This window comes from Geospiza fortis, unplaced genomic scaffold (assembly GCF_000277835.1).
Source record: "Geospiza fortis unplaced genomic scaffold, GeoFor_1.0 scaffold96, whole genome shotgun sequence".
NCBI classification, from domain to species: domain Eukaryota; kingdom Metazoa; phylum Chordata; class Aves; order Passeriformes; family Thraupidae; genus Geospiza; species Geospiza fortis.
In genome coordinates this window covers 571,881-587,230 of record NW_005054454.1, presented here as the reverse complement: position 1 = coordinate 587,230, position 15,350 = coordinate 571,881, and the positions used below count along the sequence as shown (strand labels likewise).

At 43.1% G+C, this 15,350-nt stretch overlaps 1 protein-coding gene across 1 annotated transcript in view; it reads right to left on the bottom strand.

Moving 5' to 3' along the window:
- Positions 1–449: 449 nt before the first annotated feature.
- Positions 450–15,350, bottom strand: part of CRYZL1 (crystallin zeta like 1) — a 15,769-nt gene continuing 868 nt past the window's right edge. The window contains exons 2-13 of the mRNA XM_031062606.1: positions 15,044–15,121; positions 14,447–14,519; positions 14,010–14,054; positions 12,704–12,772; positions 10,751–10,884; positions 9,928–10,039; positions 7,153–7,173; positions 6,198–6,296; positions 3,117–3,238; positions 2,788–2,893; positions 1,352–1,397; positions 450–632 (exon numbers count right to left, since the gene is read on the bottom strand). Of these exons, the coding sequence (XP_030918466.1) occupies positions 533–632; positions 1,352–1,397; positions 2,788–2,893; positions 3,117–3,238; positions 6,198–6,296; positions 7,153–7,173; positions 9,928–10,039; positions 10,751–10,884; positions 12,704–12,772; positions 14,010–14,054; positions 14,447–14,519; positions 15,044–15,121 (1,005 nt within the window). The 3' untranslated portion in view covers positions 450–532. The remainder of the gene's footprint in view (positions 633–1,351; positions 1,398–2,787; positions 2,894–3,116; positions 3,239–6,197; positions 6,297–7,152; positions 7,174–9,927; positions 10,040–10,750; positions 10,885–12,703; positions 12,773–14,009; positions 14,055–14,446; positions 14,520–15,043; positions 15,122–15,350) is intronic.

Sequence of the window (15,350 nt, the reverse complement as noted above, 5' to 3'; positions counted from 1 at the left end):
GGAAAGAGCTGGGGGAAACTCTCGCTGTCAGTACCACGTCCTTCCCATCCGGCACCCTTGCCAACCTCGATAGCTTTGCCTGTCCTTCAACTGAATGACAATTTTAAATGTGGGTTAAGATCTTTAAGTGCAGCATTCAGTCTCAGTGCAGTCAAAAGCAAAAGGTACCTATAAAGGTAACTGCTGGTAGGGGTGGGAGACAAAAATACTAATAAAAACTATTTTTTCCCTCTTTAATTTCTTAGGGTTGAAAACCAACAGCAACTGAGTTTGCCTGTAGATGTTTCTGACATTTTTAAGTGTGGCAGGGCAGACAAGATTTTTATGTCAAGACTGCTTCTTTAGAAGCTGCTGATGGGAACATTCTGCTCAAGGGAATTTAAAAACCCTGAAGTCATGGAAGCTTCAGAGACCATTTGAGCTGAGCTACAAAGAATGTTTAAATTCTGTTCACTGCCTGCAAGTGTACACTGATTTATTCCACAAATTCATTTCTTTATCTTCCCCAGGCCGAGAAATCAGAAGTTGTGTGTCAGAACTGGATGACTTGTCTCTTTCTTGCTTGATTCTTCTGAACTATTTCCATAGAAACTTTGGCTTCATACAATGGGATGGGTTCATCCAGCTGAGGCCTGAAATGAAACAGTAAAAAGTGCTGGTAAGCACACTCAGACCAGCAGAAATATCACAGGACAGACTTTACTTTCACTGTGTCAACTTCCCTCCTCAAACAAAGTAACAGGTTTATGGCTCTGCTCCAGTGCACAGAAGAAGGGAAAAGCCCCAAAGCAAACAGGAGCCACAAATAAATGAAAAGAGATCCTTCTTGCAGGGGAAAAAAGGGCTGGTGGGGAGGGTTCTGCTCAGTAGCAGATGTTATCCTGCTTTAAAGGAAGGCATCTTCCATTCCCACCTCATTATGGAAATCTTCCTATAACTTCCTGAAGCTCTGCTCAGGAGTGTTAGTGCTGGCCAGAGTTTTCTACTTTTAATGCTGAATTTAAAAACCCACAAAAATCTCCACATTGTAGGGGGATAGAATATAAGCAAATAAAGATAGTGTAGAAAGTAATCTTCCCCCTAAGGAGCTGCAGCTGGGCCAATTATCAAATATTAGGAGCAGGCCTGACTTTAACAGGCCACAGCTGTAACCAATGAGAAGAAGAGTGCTATAAAAGAGTGGGGTGGTGTTGAGAAGGGAACTGGAGTCAGTTGGCTGCTTTGTGAAGAAGAGAGAGTCAGTGCTCTGAGGAGCTGCCCGTGAGAAACACCAAGAAGGTATGAAACTTCTGCAATAAGGAGACAACAGTATGGAACCCCTGCAATAAGATAACAACACCACATCTCTCACCTGAAAATGCCATTTGATAATTTGTCCATGATATCTTCCAGGATGGGTATCCAAGAGGACTGTTAAGGAACAATAGAGCTGGAGGGAAATCTCTTTACAATCACATGTGCTGGTCACAGCCCTGTACTGATACCAACTCAGCAAGATCAAGGGAAAATGAAAATGAGCCTCCATTCCAGGCTTTAAATCAGATTTTTGCACTTGTTACTATACCAGAAACCTCCTTTCCTGAAACAGGATGCAGAAATGAAATATGGGATATCTCAATTATTTCAATATGAAAATCTTCAGTATTTCAATATGAAACACAAGGGCAGCCTGCACTAGTACAGCATCAATCAATCAATCATCCATCAATGGCACTTTTTGTGCAGAATGAAGAGAACAGAACTTTGGGACCAGGCAGCTGTTGTGACTGTTCATACAGACACCTGATAAAAAGCCCAAATGGAGCTGGGAACACAGCAGAGGCTGGAAATTCTTGGAGCACACTGCCTTGTGAGGGGCCTGTGAGTTAGTGACCACCAGCCAAGACTGTATTCAGTCTTTGTATGAAACCCAAACAACAAGGTTCATCCTCCATTTTAAGGGCAATCAGGCTGATACTTGGAGCTCAAGTTCTTTTAAAAAGTGATCAATTTGTGATTTCTTCAGATGACAGTAATGCCAGATGCTCCAGAATTTCACAAGATACACAAGTTCCTAAAGCCAAAAGCAGCCAAACCTCTCAGGGCTGAAAATGTCCTGCCCAGGGAGCTCAGTCCAGCTACATCAGCCCAAATGTAGGAGATATTCCTCTTCCTGTTCCCAACCAACATTGTCCCTCCATAAATTTCATGTATGAAACAAATTAGTACATCTTCTGTACATAATATTTCTGTACATTGAAAATAAAGGAGAAGTTAGGAAGCCAAAACATTTCCACTTTTGCGGTGAATATGAGTGCGTTAAGTTTACAGGTGAGGCATCCAATGCCCAAAAACACAACCCCCAAAAAATTCCAAAATGTCGCTTTCACAAAATAAAACTATATAGGATCACATCTTCAATTAATTGGTTCAATATTGAACCAAAACACTGCATTTTTTTCCCCAGAATGGGTGTTTTGCAGCACTGCTTTTAATGAAGCTTGTAGACACATTTTCAAGGCCAGGTTGGACACTGGGGCTGGGAGCAGCCTGGGACAGTGGGAGGTGTCCCTGCCATGGCAGGGGTGGCACTGGGTGGGCTTCAAGGTCCCTTTCAACCCAAACCAGTCTGGGATGAATGTAAAAGGAATGCAGAAAATACCTTAAAACCTGAGTGTCTCTCATATGTTATCTCCACCTTTCAGCTGGGTTGCAGCACTGAGCAGAGCAGAACCTCTCAGTGGGATTTCCCAGTTGTGTTTTCACTCCTTTGAGCAGTGAGAATTCCACAGCACCACCAAAGGATATCGAGATACTTCCCCTGCTGCACATTGGACAAGTTCCACACCTCCTCATTCAGGAAGGACACTGTGGCTCCCTTAAGGAACAAGGAATGGCTGTCTGGAGGATCCAGCTGAAGCAAATTGAAGACAAATGTTATTTAGTTACATTTTCCCATACAAATATAAAGGTTAAATGGCTATCTTATAGAGATGGTTGAACCAAACAAAAAACACCCCTTGCCCACTCTTAAAAGAGAGTGTCAGTGTAACACTAACAGGTTGAAACAACAGTTTTATATGTCTGTATGTCTGTTTTCTGTGGGACAAAATCCTCCCTGGCACAGGCACCTTTACCTGCAGGTTCCTTTCAGTGGTTATCCAGCGTCCCCCAACCCCAAGCAGGGTGATGATGTCGTGCTTGTGAGGCAGCAGCTGGCACCTGGAAGCTGGTTCATCTTCAGCACTGTACAACCTCACTGGGAGGGAGAACAAATTCCTCTGAGCTCAGCAGAAAATGTGCAAAATTCAATATGTATTTACTGCCTCACCTTTCAGTGGAACTCTAAGATTTTTGGTTGTTTCAGCTAAAAATGGTTGAAAACTCTGAATTTATTATTCCATTTATACCCTGAGTATTTTATATACTTTACTCAGAATAATATTTTATAAAAGCTCTGAAGTTACTATTCAGAGTAATATTTTGTTTATATTCGTATTCATAATATTATAGTAACAATATAGACTGTAATATAGTATATTACCTATATTATACTATATTATATTATACTAAAATATATTTACTATATAATATATATACTATAATATAGTATATTACCTATATTATACTATATTATATAGTATATAACATAATAGTATATATTACACATAATATACTATATTATACATAATATAGTAGATATAAAATATAAAAATATCTATAATATATAGCATATATAACTTAATGCATAATGTATAAAACACGAAATATAACTATAAAATATAGTCTATTATACTATATGTATTTAGTATATAATGTAAATTATTATATAATTTAAAATTACAAATTATACATCTAGATACTATTATATATTTAGACACTATGATATATTTATATACTATTATATATAAATATATATCAGCAATCTGTTGTAATATATATATGAAATATACAACAATAATAATAAATATATATAATATCTAGTACAATATTTTATTTACATAACTCTGAATAGTAACTTCAGAGTTCTCACCTATGAGAGTTAGTTTCCAATAGAGGCTGACAGTGTTGTTAATTAGGGTTAATTTCTGTATTCGAACAAGGCAGCAAACCAACAATATCACAGCTCTACTCTAGAGCCATTTTTAATTTCCAGTTTCAAAGAGAGGACTATTTCAGCCCCATTTAGCAGCTGCCTGGGAGGTGCTGGCACGCAGCAGTGGGTGACAGAGGAGCTCTGGGAATGAGGGGATGCCATTGCCAGGTATTGGAATATTACCAATATAACTGGCTGGGATGTGCCTGAGCTTGTCTGGCCCCCAAATAGCAGCACTGTGGTGTTTCACCCCACAGACACTTTTGGCGTGGTTATCCAGCGTCCCCCAACCCCAAGCAGGGTGATGATGTCGTGCTTGTGAGGCAGCAGCTGGCACCTGGAAGCTGGTTCATCTTCAGCACTGTACAACCTCACTGGGAGGGAGAACAAATTCCTCTGAGCTCAGCAGAAAATGTGCAAAATTCAATATGTATTTACTGCCTCACCTTTCAGTGGAACTCTAAGATTTTTGGTTGTTTCAGCTAAAAATGGTTGAAAACTCTGAATTTATTATTCCATTTATACCCTGAGTATTTTATATACTTTACTCAGAATAATATTTTATAAAAGCTCTGAAGTTACTATTCAGAGTAATATTTTGTTTATATTCGTATTCATAATATTATAGTAACAATATAGACTGTAATATAGTATATTACCTATATTATACTATATTATATTATACTAAAATATATTTACTATATAATATATATACTATAATATAGTATATTACCTATATTATACTATATTATATAGTATATAACATAATAGTATATATTACACATAATATACTATATTATACATAATATAGTAGATATAAAATATAAAAATATCTATAATATATAGCATATATAACTTAATGCATAATGTATAAAACACGAAATATAACTATAAAATATAGTCTATTATACTATATGTATTTAGTATATAATGTAAATTATTATATAATTTAAAATTACAAATTATACATCTAGATACTATTATATATTTAGACACTATGATATATTTATATACTATTATATATAAATATATATCAGCAATCTGTTGTAATATATATATGAAATATACAACAATAATAATAAATATATATAATATCTAGTACAATATTTTATTTACATAACTCTGAATAGTAACTTCAGAGTTCTCACCTATGAGAGTTAGTTTCCAATAGAGGCTGACAGTGTTGTTAATTAGGGTTAATTTCTGTATTCGAACAAGGCAGCAAACCAACAATATCACAGCTCTACTCTAGAGCCATTTTTAATTTCCAGTTTCAAAGAGAGGACTATTTCAGCCCCATTTAGCAGCTGCCTGGGAGGTGCTGGCACGCAGCAGTGGGTGACAGAGGAGCTCTGGGAATGAGGGGATGCCATTGCCAGGTATTGGAATATTACCAATATAACTGGCTGGGATGTGCCTGAGCTTGTCTGGCCCCCAAATAGCAGCACTGTGGTGTTTCACCCCACAGACACTTTTGGCTCTATGGGTGTGTGGTGTTTCACCCCACAGACACTTTTGGCTCTATGGGTGTGTGGTGTTTCACCCCACAGACACTTTTGGCTCTATGGGTGTGTGGTGTTTCACCCCACAGACACTTTTGGCTGGCTGGGTGTGTGGTGTTTCACCCCAGAGACACTACAGGCTAGCAGGATGCTGCAGCTGGGCACTTGGAGACAAGTCCAAGCTTGCAGGAGCTCTGGTTTCCCTCTGGTGGAGAAGCTTTAAGGCGATGGTGAAGGAAAGGAGTCAGTTCTGATGGAGGGTTTGGATCCAGAGCTTTATTCTGGCCCACAGACCTCTGAATGCAGCACCAGCTCCAACAGAACTCTCTGACCATGTGGTTGCTGTTCCTTTTAACCCCGGGGAGAGAGGGAACGAAGAGATAGAGAGCCATCAACCAGGTACAAGGGGAGTCTTAAGGGACAAAGGACACCTGGATGGCCCAATGCTCCCATCCTTTGTATCTGCCAATCACTCCATTGCCTTCTGGAATTCCAGGATTGACAGACAGTGCTGGGAGGGGAAAGGAGAGGTGACTGACACACCTGGCAGGGAATTATCAGGGAATTGTAAACCCTGAACTCACGACCCAACAGCCAGGGCGGCAGGAGCGCTCCCGTACCTCCGGCATCCAGCACGATGTCCACGCCCAGCCCGCCCGTCTCCTCCAGGCAGCTCTCGGCCACGTCAATCTTCCCGTGGGACACGTCCATCACCCGGGCTGCCAGAGCAGGACAGCAGCAAAAACCACTTCAGATCCATGGAAAAGGAGTTTAGGTGCTCCCAGCTGAGAGCTCAGATCCCCAGCAGCACATGCAGCTTCTGCTCTCTGCAGGTACCACAAACAGGTTTGCAGCTACACCCAAAAAACCTGGCACATCTTTCTCTTTTTTTTCATTTTCAACACAGTGCAAAATCAACACCAAAAAGTATGAATGCAGAGTTAATTCATGAGTTTGTTGGCCCAAAAGGATAAAATGTGACAAATCCTTCTCTAAGTTCATTTTTTGCAATTCAAGTCCTGGCTCTCTGGGTCTCAATTAAATGTTTAGATGAAGGATTTACATCTGCTCTTCAAATATTGCTGAACTAAAACCACCAATACATTTCCCTGTCATGTATCTATGATGCCCTGATTATGGTTGGTTATAAAGAGGAAACACAGAATCAAGAATGAGAGAATCCTGGAATGGTTTGGGTTGGAAGGGACCTTAAGGATCCCATCCCACTCCTGCCATGGCAGGGACACCTCCCACTGTCCCCAGTGTCCAGCCTGGCCTTGGGCACTGCCAGGGATGCAGGGGCAGCCCCAGCTGCTCTGGGCACCCTGTGCCAGGGCCTGCCCACCCTGCCAGGGAACAATTCCTCACTCCCAATCTCCCATCCAACCCTGCTCTCTTTCAGGTAAAAGCCATTTTTCATGTTATAACAATAACACAGAGAAGGAGCAGCCACAGGGTTTGTTTCATCATTATGAGGTAGAACAAACATTTGGAAACTAAACAGGGCAAGGACTTTACAGCAAAATGAGAACTGAAAGAACATCAAACAAATGTGGAGCTCAGATCTGCACTCACCCACCAAAGGCTGCCGGACTCCTGGAGTGGGATCCCAGCAGCAGGGAGGGAAGGAAGGAGGGAGGGAAGAAAAATGCAAGGAGCTGGTCATTAAGGATATTAACAAATCATCAATAAATGCCTTGGGTTTGGTTCTTTTTGTCCCTTCAAACCCCCAGTCTAATCATAGGATGCATTCAAATCCCAAGTAATTCCCTCTTTTTTTCACTGAAGTCAAATGATTTCACTGTCAAAATTTACTAAAGATGGGATAAGAATTAATTATTAATGATTGCCACATTCCCCCTGTGCAAATAAACCCCCTTAATATCCTTTTCTTCTTAGTTTTCTTCAGTCAAGAAGTTAAAAGGTTTTCCTTACCCAGGGCAATTTGACATGGTATTATTTCTGCAATAATTTCACTTTTTGAAAATAATTCTGGTTTCACAGACCCAAAGCCTGGCAATCAAAAAGAAAAGGCCAGAGTTCCACCAGTTTGACTATTTTCTGATTTCTGTATAGCAAAAATGTCCAGTTTTGTTCCTTAACTCAGTACAACAGTCAAACAGTACTTCTCAAAATCCTGGTCAACTTCCTTCCTAAAAAATGCTGGAAAAATTTCTCACCATTGTGGAAAAGGCCAAGCAACAAACTGTAATATAACTTTCTATAATCCTCTGTTATTTATGTATTTCTCACAAAATACTGGTAAATGAGTTCAGTTTCTTCTGCTGTGACTCGCACAACTTCCAAAGTAAGATTTTTCTGACTGGCAAAACTTCATTTTCTCTCCTCCTCCACTGCTGGGGGCACAGAAACACCAGGATCCCACAGCCTGTCCTCAGAGTTTGCTCTGGGGGGTTCTAAACAGAGCTCAGTGCTGGTGGCACAGAATAAAACCTCACAAAGCAAACAAGGAAAAGCAGGAGCTGCCCTTGGGAGCAGAGGAAATATCTGTGTATGTGCAGATACTTTTCCTTGGGTTCTCTGACAGAAACTCATCCCATTGCTTATGGAATATTCTGTCTCCAGCCTGAAACACAGGCATTAAAATGTCAAAATTTGTTAAAATCCCCTCCTTCATTCTATTATAACTTTTACTCCAGGGATTACTAAAGAAAAAAAAAAAGCCCCATCCTGTTGGTCTAAATACAAATCCTGAAACATTACCAGAACTTCTACTTCAGGCACTGGAATCACATTAATTAACAAACAAATCAGAAAGTCTGAACACTTTTAAAAGCTTTTTGCTTTTGCACTCAAACTGTTTCCCTCTTCAATGCTGTACCCAGGCTCTATTTCTTTATTTGAAATAAAGTTGCAGTTATCATTTTTCCCCCTCAGCCATTCCAGGAAGCAGCTGGGTATGCTCAACAATGATAACACAAACTGCTGCTCACTGAAAACTGCCCAAAACTAACCAAAAACCCACTGAACAAGCACAAAACTGAAAATTCCCCACCCACACACACAAGAAGCCAATTAGAGCTTGGGTTACTTATGCTCTTATTTGACATTAACATTCAAAAAACTTAAAAATGCTCTAAAAAGTTCTCAGGACTGTGAGAATAAAATTGCCAAATCCTTCCCTAGCTCATCAATTTTTCATATAATTAGCAAAATACACCCATAAAATGCTACAAAAGGAAGTTTTAGGTCTTCAGTATTCCCTCTTTGGCCCTGTAACAGGTGGTGCAACAAGGCTCTGCACAGCAACAGCATTCCCAAAAATCTTCCAGTTCTGATGTCTGTCACAACTGCTAGTGCAGTAAAATATATAAACACAGAGACAGTAAAAAAGGCTGCTGAAATCAGGAAAAAATAGGGGTTTTTTTGGGTCAAATTGCAAAAAAAAATATACTGCTGCTCTCAAGCTCCAGAGAAACGAGTCTGGCAGGTGCTGCAGTGGCAGCCCTGGGCTGCTGTGGTGGCTGCAGCTGCAACCACACAGATGGGGCTGCACAAGGCTCCCCCAAAGGCATCTTCCAGCTCTGTAACCCCAGTGAATGCCAACAAAAATCATACTCTGAAAAACAAACCTGGCAATCACACTGCAGCACTTGGTATTTGCAGGAGGAAGTAGCAGGCACCAGTTTGAACCTTTTGCTGCAATCCAGCCAGACTGACAATCCATCCTTTATTTTAAAACTGTCAGAACAAAGGAATATTCCACTTCCCTCCACAAAACACCAGCAAAATTTTGATCAGACGAGATTCTTACACAGAGTATCTTCTCATGTTGTTTTCAGAGGGAAAAAATCCCAAACTTGAAGTGTGAAAGAGAAGTCAGGGAAGAATGCAAGTGTTGTGTGTGAGGCCAAGCTCCTTTGGAAAGGGGAGAATGCAGAGCCTGTGCATGTGCAGCTCCAGCTGTGGCAGCACCTGACAGCTGATAAAACCCTGGCAGGAGCAATCTGAGGTGCTGAGTGCTGGGTGTCAGGTGTGTGAGCTCTGGCACACACTGGGGGAGTGGTGAGTCAGCAATCCTTCCTTGCACAGCAACCACTTCATCACATGGAAAGATTTCCTGAGCACTTGGGCCAAAAGCCAGCACTCAGCACTACTGGGAAGTACTGCCAGTCATTACCACTGAAATGGAGAATTAAAATGCCATTAAGTACCCCCAAACCAGAAATTAAACACCTGTGGAGCACAGAACAAACCTGAAAACTGTTTAATTAGACTATTTATCAACTTGTGTTTAATTTTTACAGAACTTAGTCTCTAGACCTGACAGAAAAAAATATTTTGAGACATTCTTTAGGCCAAACTTCAGCACTGAAGGATAAAACTCACCCCCAGCAGGCCTGAGCCTCTCCAGGTACTGCTTGTCCTCCAGGCTGTGGGCAGTGGAGATGACTTTGGCCCCTCTGTGTTGGGCCAGCTGAATTGCAATGGTACCAAATGGCTGAGAGGGGAAAAACAGGGTCATTGATTAATTAATTAACTCGTTCATTCATTCATTTACAACAATTTAATGTTAAGAACAATTACATGGTAAAGGCCAGTCAGGAGAGTACCCAGAAATGAACTTACTCCTGCAAAAAACCCACAGCTGAACCAAGAATTGAATATTCACAGATCTGCTTCTGTCCTGAGCAAGGCCAAAACAACTCTTCAGTGACTGGGAAGCTCTGAATGAACTTTTAGTCAGTAACTGGTTCTTGTCATCAATAAAACAGCTCAGATTCCACTTTAATTACCACAGCAGCTGGAACTCAGAGCTTGAAGGGAAAAAAGCTCCAAGCAAAAGGCCCCAGCCATGTTTACACTACAGAACCTTGGCTAAGGGGACCCCACATCTTCATTAGCACCAAGAACTGCAGGGATGCAAACCAAATTATTTATATCCAAGAAAAGGTCAAAAGCAGAGGTGGGAGAGGACTAAAAAAAAGGCATTTTCCTGCAGTTATCCCTGAGGACTCAGGGCAAACTGTGTCAGTGCAGGACACCAGAACACCCTCCCTGTGTGCACCCCACAGCCCAGGCAGGACAACATCCCTGCTCAGGCTCCCACGTGGGACAGCCCTTCCCGCAAAGCCATGAAAGGAAGGGCACTGCCAGCACTCCCAGAAATGGCTGTGTGCTAAAGGGGGAGTGTGTGAGCCCAGGTACCCACACTTGCTCCATCCAGGACGAGGACACTGGTGCCAGGGGACACCGGGGCCAGGTAGTGCAGGGCCGTGTACGCGCGGAGCCCGTCCCGGAGCGTCCCTGCAGCCTCTGCCCAGCACAGCTTCTGGGGCTTGTGAGCTGAGGGACAAACACAAACACACCTCATGAGTTCCTTTGGGATCCCCTGGGAGCCCCCCTAAGCTGTGTGTTCTGCCCAGCACAGCTTCTGGGGCTTGTGAGCTGAGGGACAAACACACCTCATGAATTCCTTTGGGATCCCCTGGGAGCCCCCTAAGCAGTGTGCTCATGTAGGGGGATGCAGTATGGGTAAATGAAGATGGTATAGAAGGTAATCTTATCCCCCAACGAGTTGCAGCTGAGCCAATTACTAAAGATTAGGAGCAGGCCTGATCTGAACAGCCACACCTGTAGCCAATAAGAACAGTGGTATAAAAGAGTGGGTTGGTGGGAGCTGGAGCTAGATGGCTGCTGCAAGGACCAGGAACTGTTGGTGCTTAGAGGAGCTGCCTGTGGGAAACAACGAGGAGGTACAAAACCATGGTGATATGGAATCCTTGCACCACAATGATAATAGAATTCTTGATCTACAGGACAACATGTTCACTGGTAGCAGCGGGCAGGCAAGGAGACTCCACACAGTTCTGAGAGGGGTCATTAGCTGAGGGTTTATTGGGGGTGCCACGCCTGGGAGCAGCAGGGTTTCTGGGGGAGAAGGGGCCAAGAGAGAGCAAAGAGCTGAGAGAGCCTCTCATTCCCCTGGCACAGCTTAACAGGGAGATTCAAGGTGGGCACAGAGTCAGACTTGGGCCCATGGGATTGCAGATACCTGATACTGCAGGGGAGGATCACAGGCTTGCAATAAACCCTGCATTTTCAAGGGGTGAGGTAGAGCATACCATTTAACTCAAATGTAACACCACACACACCAACAAACACAGCAGAGATGGTAAAAACCCCAGCAAACCCCAGGGCTTATTTAGCAAAGCTGTCACAGTGAGTCAGGAAGGCTGCCCCTGCTAACAGATCACCACCACTGACTCCTGTTTCCCTCTCCTATTAAGAAGCCATGGAGAGGATATTTTGCCATATTTTACAAAATTACATCAGGGATTCAACTTTGATATAACCAAGTTTAAGGGAGCCACCTCATAACTACTCAGGAATTCATGGTAGTCACAGACAACACAACCCAAACTTAGATTTTTAGAATCCCAGGGTGGTTTGGGTTGGAAGGACTTCAAAGCCCATCCAGTGCCACTCCTGCCATGGCAGGGACACCTTCCACTGTCCCAGGCTGCTCCCAGCCCTGTCCAACCTGGCCCTGGACACTTCCAGGGATGGGGCAGCCACAGTTTCTTTGGGAAGAGCAAAAGAATAGCTTGTTGAAGGTAACAAAGTGCTGGAAGAAGAACAGGGACTCCCACATTTAGTATCCTACTCATTAATCTACACCCAGAAAGGGAAAACTGGAGGCTCACAATAATTGAAAACAACGTTTCAATACTGGGCTATCCCTGAAAATTCCAGTCTCCATTTCCAGTCTCCCCATCTGTTAGTCTGGTCCCAGGTGATATTCCTGCACTGAGTCAAAGGGAAGAAAAAACCAAATTTCTCGTCATTACATTTTTTGACATGTTAGGAAAAAGTATAACAACAATGAAGCAACAGAACAGGGAGTTAGAAGGGAAATAAAAGGAGAAGTCAAAAACCAGGGTCAGCTTGTGTGGTTTAGGCCATCATGAATTGTGAAAGGGTGACAGCAAAGGAAAAGCCCTTGAGTGTTCAAACTTCTGTGACTTGGTGGGGCAGCTGGAATTGTGGAATGTTGGAATGCAAGGAGCCTGCCCAGAGCTCCAAGGTATGGGGTACCCTTTAGAAAAGCTAAAATAAAGTCTACAGTAAAAATTATTATTAGCAAAATGTATAATCTACAAACCCAAGTAATGCTCGTGAACCAGGATAATTTCACAGACACCAGACTCCTCAGAATCCAGGGGCAGAATTCCTGAAAAAGAAGGAACACAGACCTTGAATTTCACACAAGCAATCATTCCAACCAAAGCATTGTCCCAAGGAATTCCCTGCTCCTGTTTGGCTTCAGTCCCCTTTTGGCAGGTTTAGGACAGGTCAGAGACCTTGGCCAGGTCCCAGCCCGAGGTGTCCCTGGGCACAAGGAAGTTCCAGGGGCACATTTTGGGATTGAGGGAGAAAGAATGGGGACAGCACCGAGTGCTGTCTGGTACTGGCAGGTGTCATTTTTGGCTGGTGATGTCTGAGCTCATTGCACACTCTGAGAGTTCCCCTTCCACTCCAGGCCATGGATCACAGAGCAGGGATCTGAGGCAAGGAGCAGCCACCCCACAGCCCCTCTCCTCTCCCAGTTCCTGACCCTGTGCTTTGCAAAGGCAGCACCAAGGGCACGGGAAGAAGCAGAGGATGAACACACAGGAATGTGGAAGTGTTAAAAAGCAGGAATAAGAAAGAGGAATTGCAGGAAAAACTAACCAGGGAGGGCAGAGAAAGCAAAAGCAGAGTAGGCAGGAAAAGCCCCTCCATCCTGGTTATAACTGAGCTTTTACCTTCACTGGCCACAGAACCCTCCTGAACAGGAGGTTCTGGCTCCATCTCCTCAATTAACATCTCCTCTATCCCAGGGAAAACCATTCTTTTCTTCCCTCTCCCTCACAAATCTCACGCTCCATTTAGAGCACAGGGCTTTGCCTTGCAAATCTGCCTGCTGTGTCCAGTCCTTCCCAGTTGCCATTAACAATGTGCTTGTGCCCACCTGGAGCTGTCCCCAGGGTTCCTGCAGGGAATAGCCAGACCCAGGAGCTGCCCAGAGCAGCTCTTGTGCCATGAGGGAATAATGCAGCAAGGACCACAATGCCCAAACACACACTCTGCCCCACCACCTCCACTCTGTCCTGCTTTCAGAACTTCAGCCATGCTCTAATCCTCTCACCCAGCACACAAAACATAAACATGTGGGACAGAATGCTCTAAGAAATAACTCCTCTCTCCTAAGGCATCACTCACAATTTGGTGGTTAACACAACATCATATTTCAAATCCTAAGGGAACATTCTTAGAACAGAATTCCCATTTATAAGTTTATTCCTGTGACAGCAGTTTAATTTTGAAAATCCATGGTCAATTTAGCCTTACCAATTATTCTAAGCTCAGTCATTGATTATAAAAAGATGACTGTTGGTGTCAGCTGAGGCAAACAGGCATTAACTTACCCACCACTTCATCATCTGGCTGGAAAAAGGTCACCTTGCTTCCAACTCACCATGGAGAGGTGAAAAGAGGGGAAGAAGGGAAAAAGAGAAATATTTAGAGCAGGAAGTCTTTAGCTACTGGTTATCACTAGCTCATAAAACTGAAGATACACATTTCTTGTGAAAAACCATAATTCTATTGATTACAATTATTGATTGATTCTTGATGCCAAGCCCAAATGTTGAATTGCCAAACTTTGGCACCAGGAGCTCCATGCTGGAGCACACAGGGGGTGTCTGAGAGCCAGGCTGGACTCTCCACCTCAGGGGAGTGGTACCAGCACTGGGAGAGCAGCCAAGGAAGCCAAGAGCTCCAAAAAGCTCTCCAAAGAGACTTCTGGGCTCTGAGGGGAATCCCTGCTCCCTCCCTCCCTCCCTGGGCACTGACACTCACTCACCTTCCAGCACAACTCCTGAAATTTCTCTCCCAACAGGCACAAGTTCCTTCTTCAGTTTGATTTCTGCCAGGAGCTAAATGAAAACAATGCTGGCAGCATTCTTGCTAAAGCTCTGCATTTATAAATGAATTACCATCTCACAGTGTTGGATCATCACAGGAAGCCTGGGCCATTACCAAAATGTTATCCAGGGGAAGGAAGTGCACACCTTCCTCAGTATTAAACCATGGCACTGAATTCTGTATTTAATTTAGAAACATTAAATAATAAAAGCAGGGAGTTACTACCAGCCAAGCCAAGCTGTGCCTTAGAGTGCAGATAAAAGGGATTTAGTGCAAGAGATCTCCCAGCTGACAACTGATCTGGCTCCATGAATTAGGAATCAAATTCCAGGTGCTTTTTAATCAGAGCTGTGCAAGAAGCCCAGCCCAGTCCTGTGCCTGTGGAAACCTTCCCCGGGGATCCCCCTGATGGGGACACCCCTAAAAAGTTCTGTGCCCATTGCCAGCAGCAAAGGCACAGCCTGAGCTTGTGCCAGCCACCAGCCAAGGGCCATGGAGCCACAGACACCCCCAGCAAACCAACACAAACAAATACCTTTGTGTCCAGCCTGCTCAGAGCACAGGCTCTGACCTGCACCTTCACATCATGGTCTCTGCTGGGAGGAAGGTTCTCCTAGGACAGATTGACAGGTCCTTGTTACACACTGCATGTGCCCCCAGGAGCTTCTCCAGCTCCTGAAAGCACTTCTCCTCTTCTTGGGTTGTTTTGTGGGGAGAGCAGGCAGGAATTGTCAATGAAAAGGGGTTTACAACACCATTTTGAGTACATTATTATTATTATTATTATTATTATTATTATTATTATTATTATTATTATTATTATTATTATTATTATTGCTATT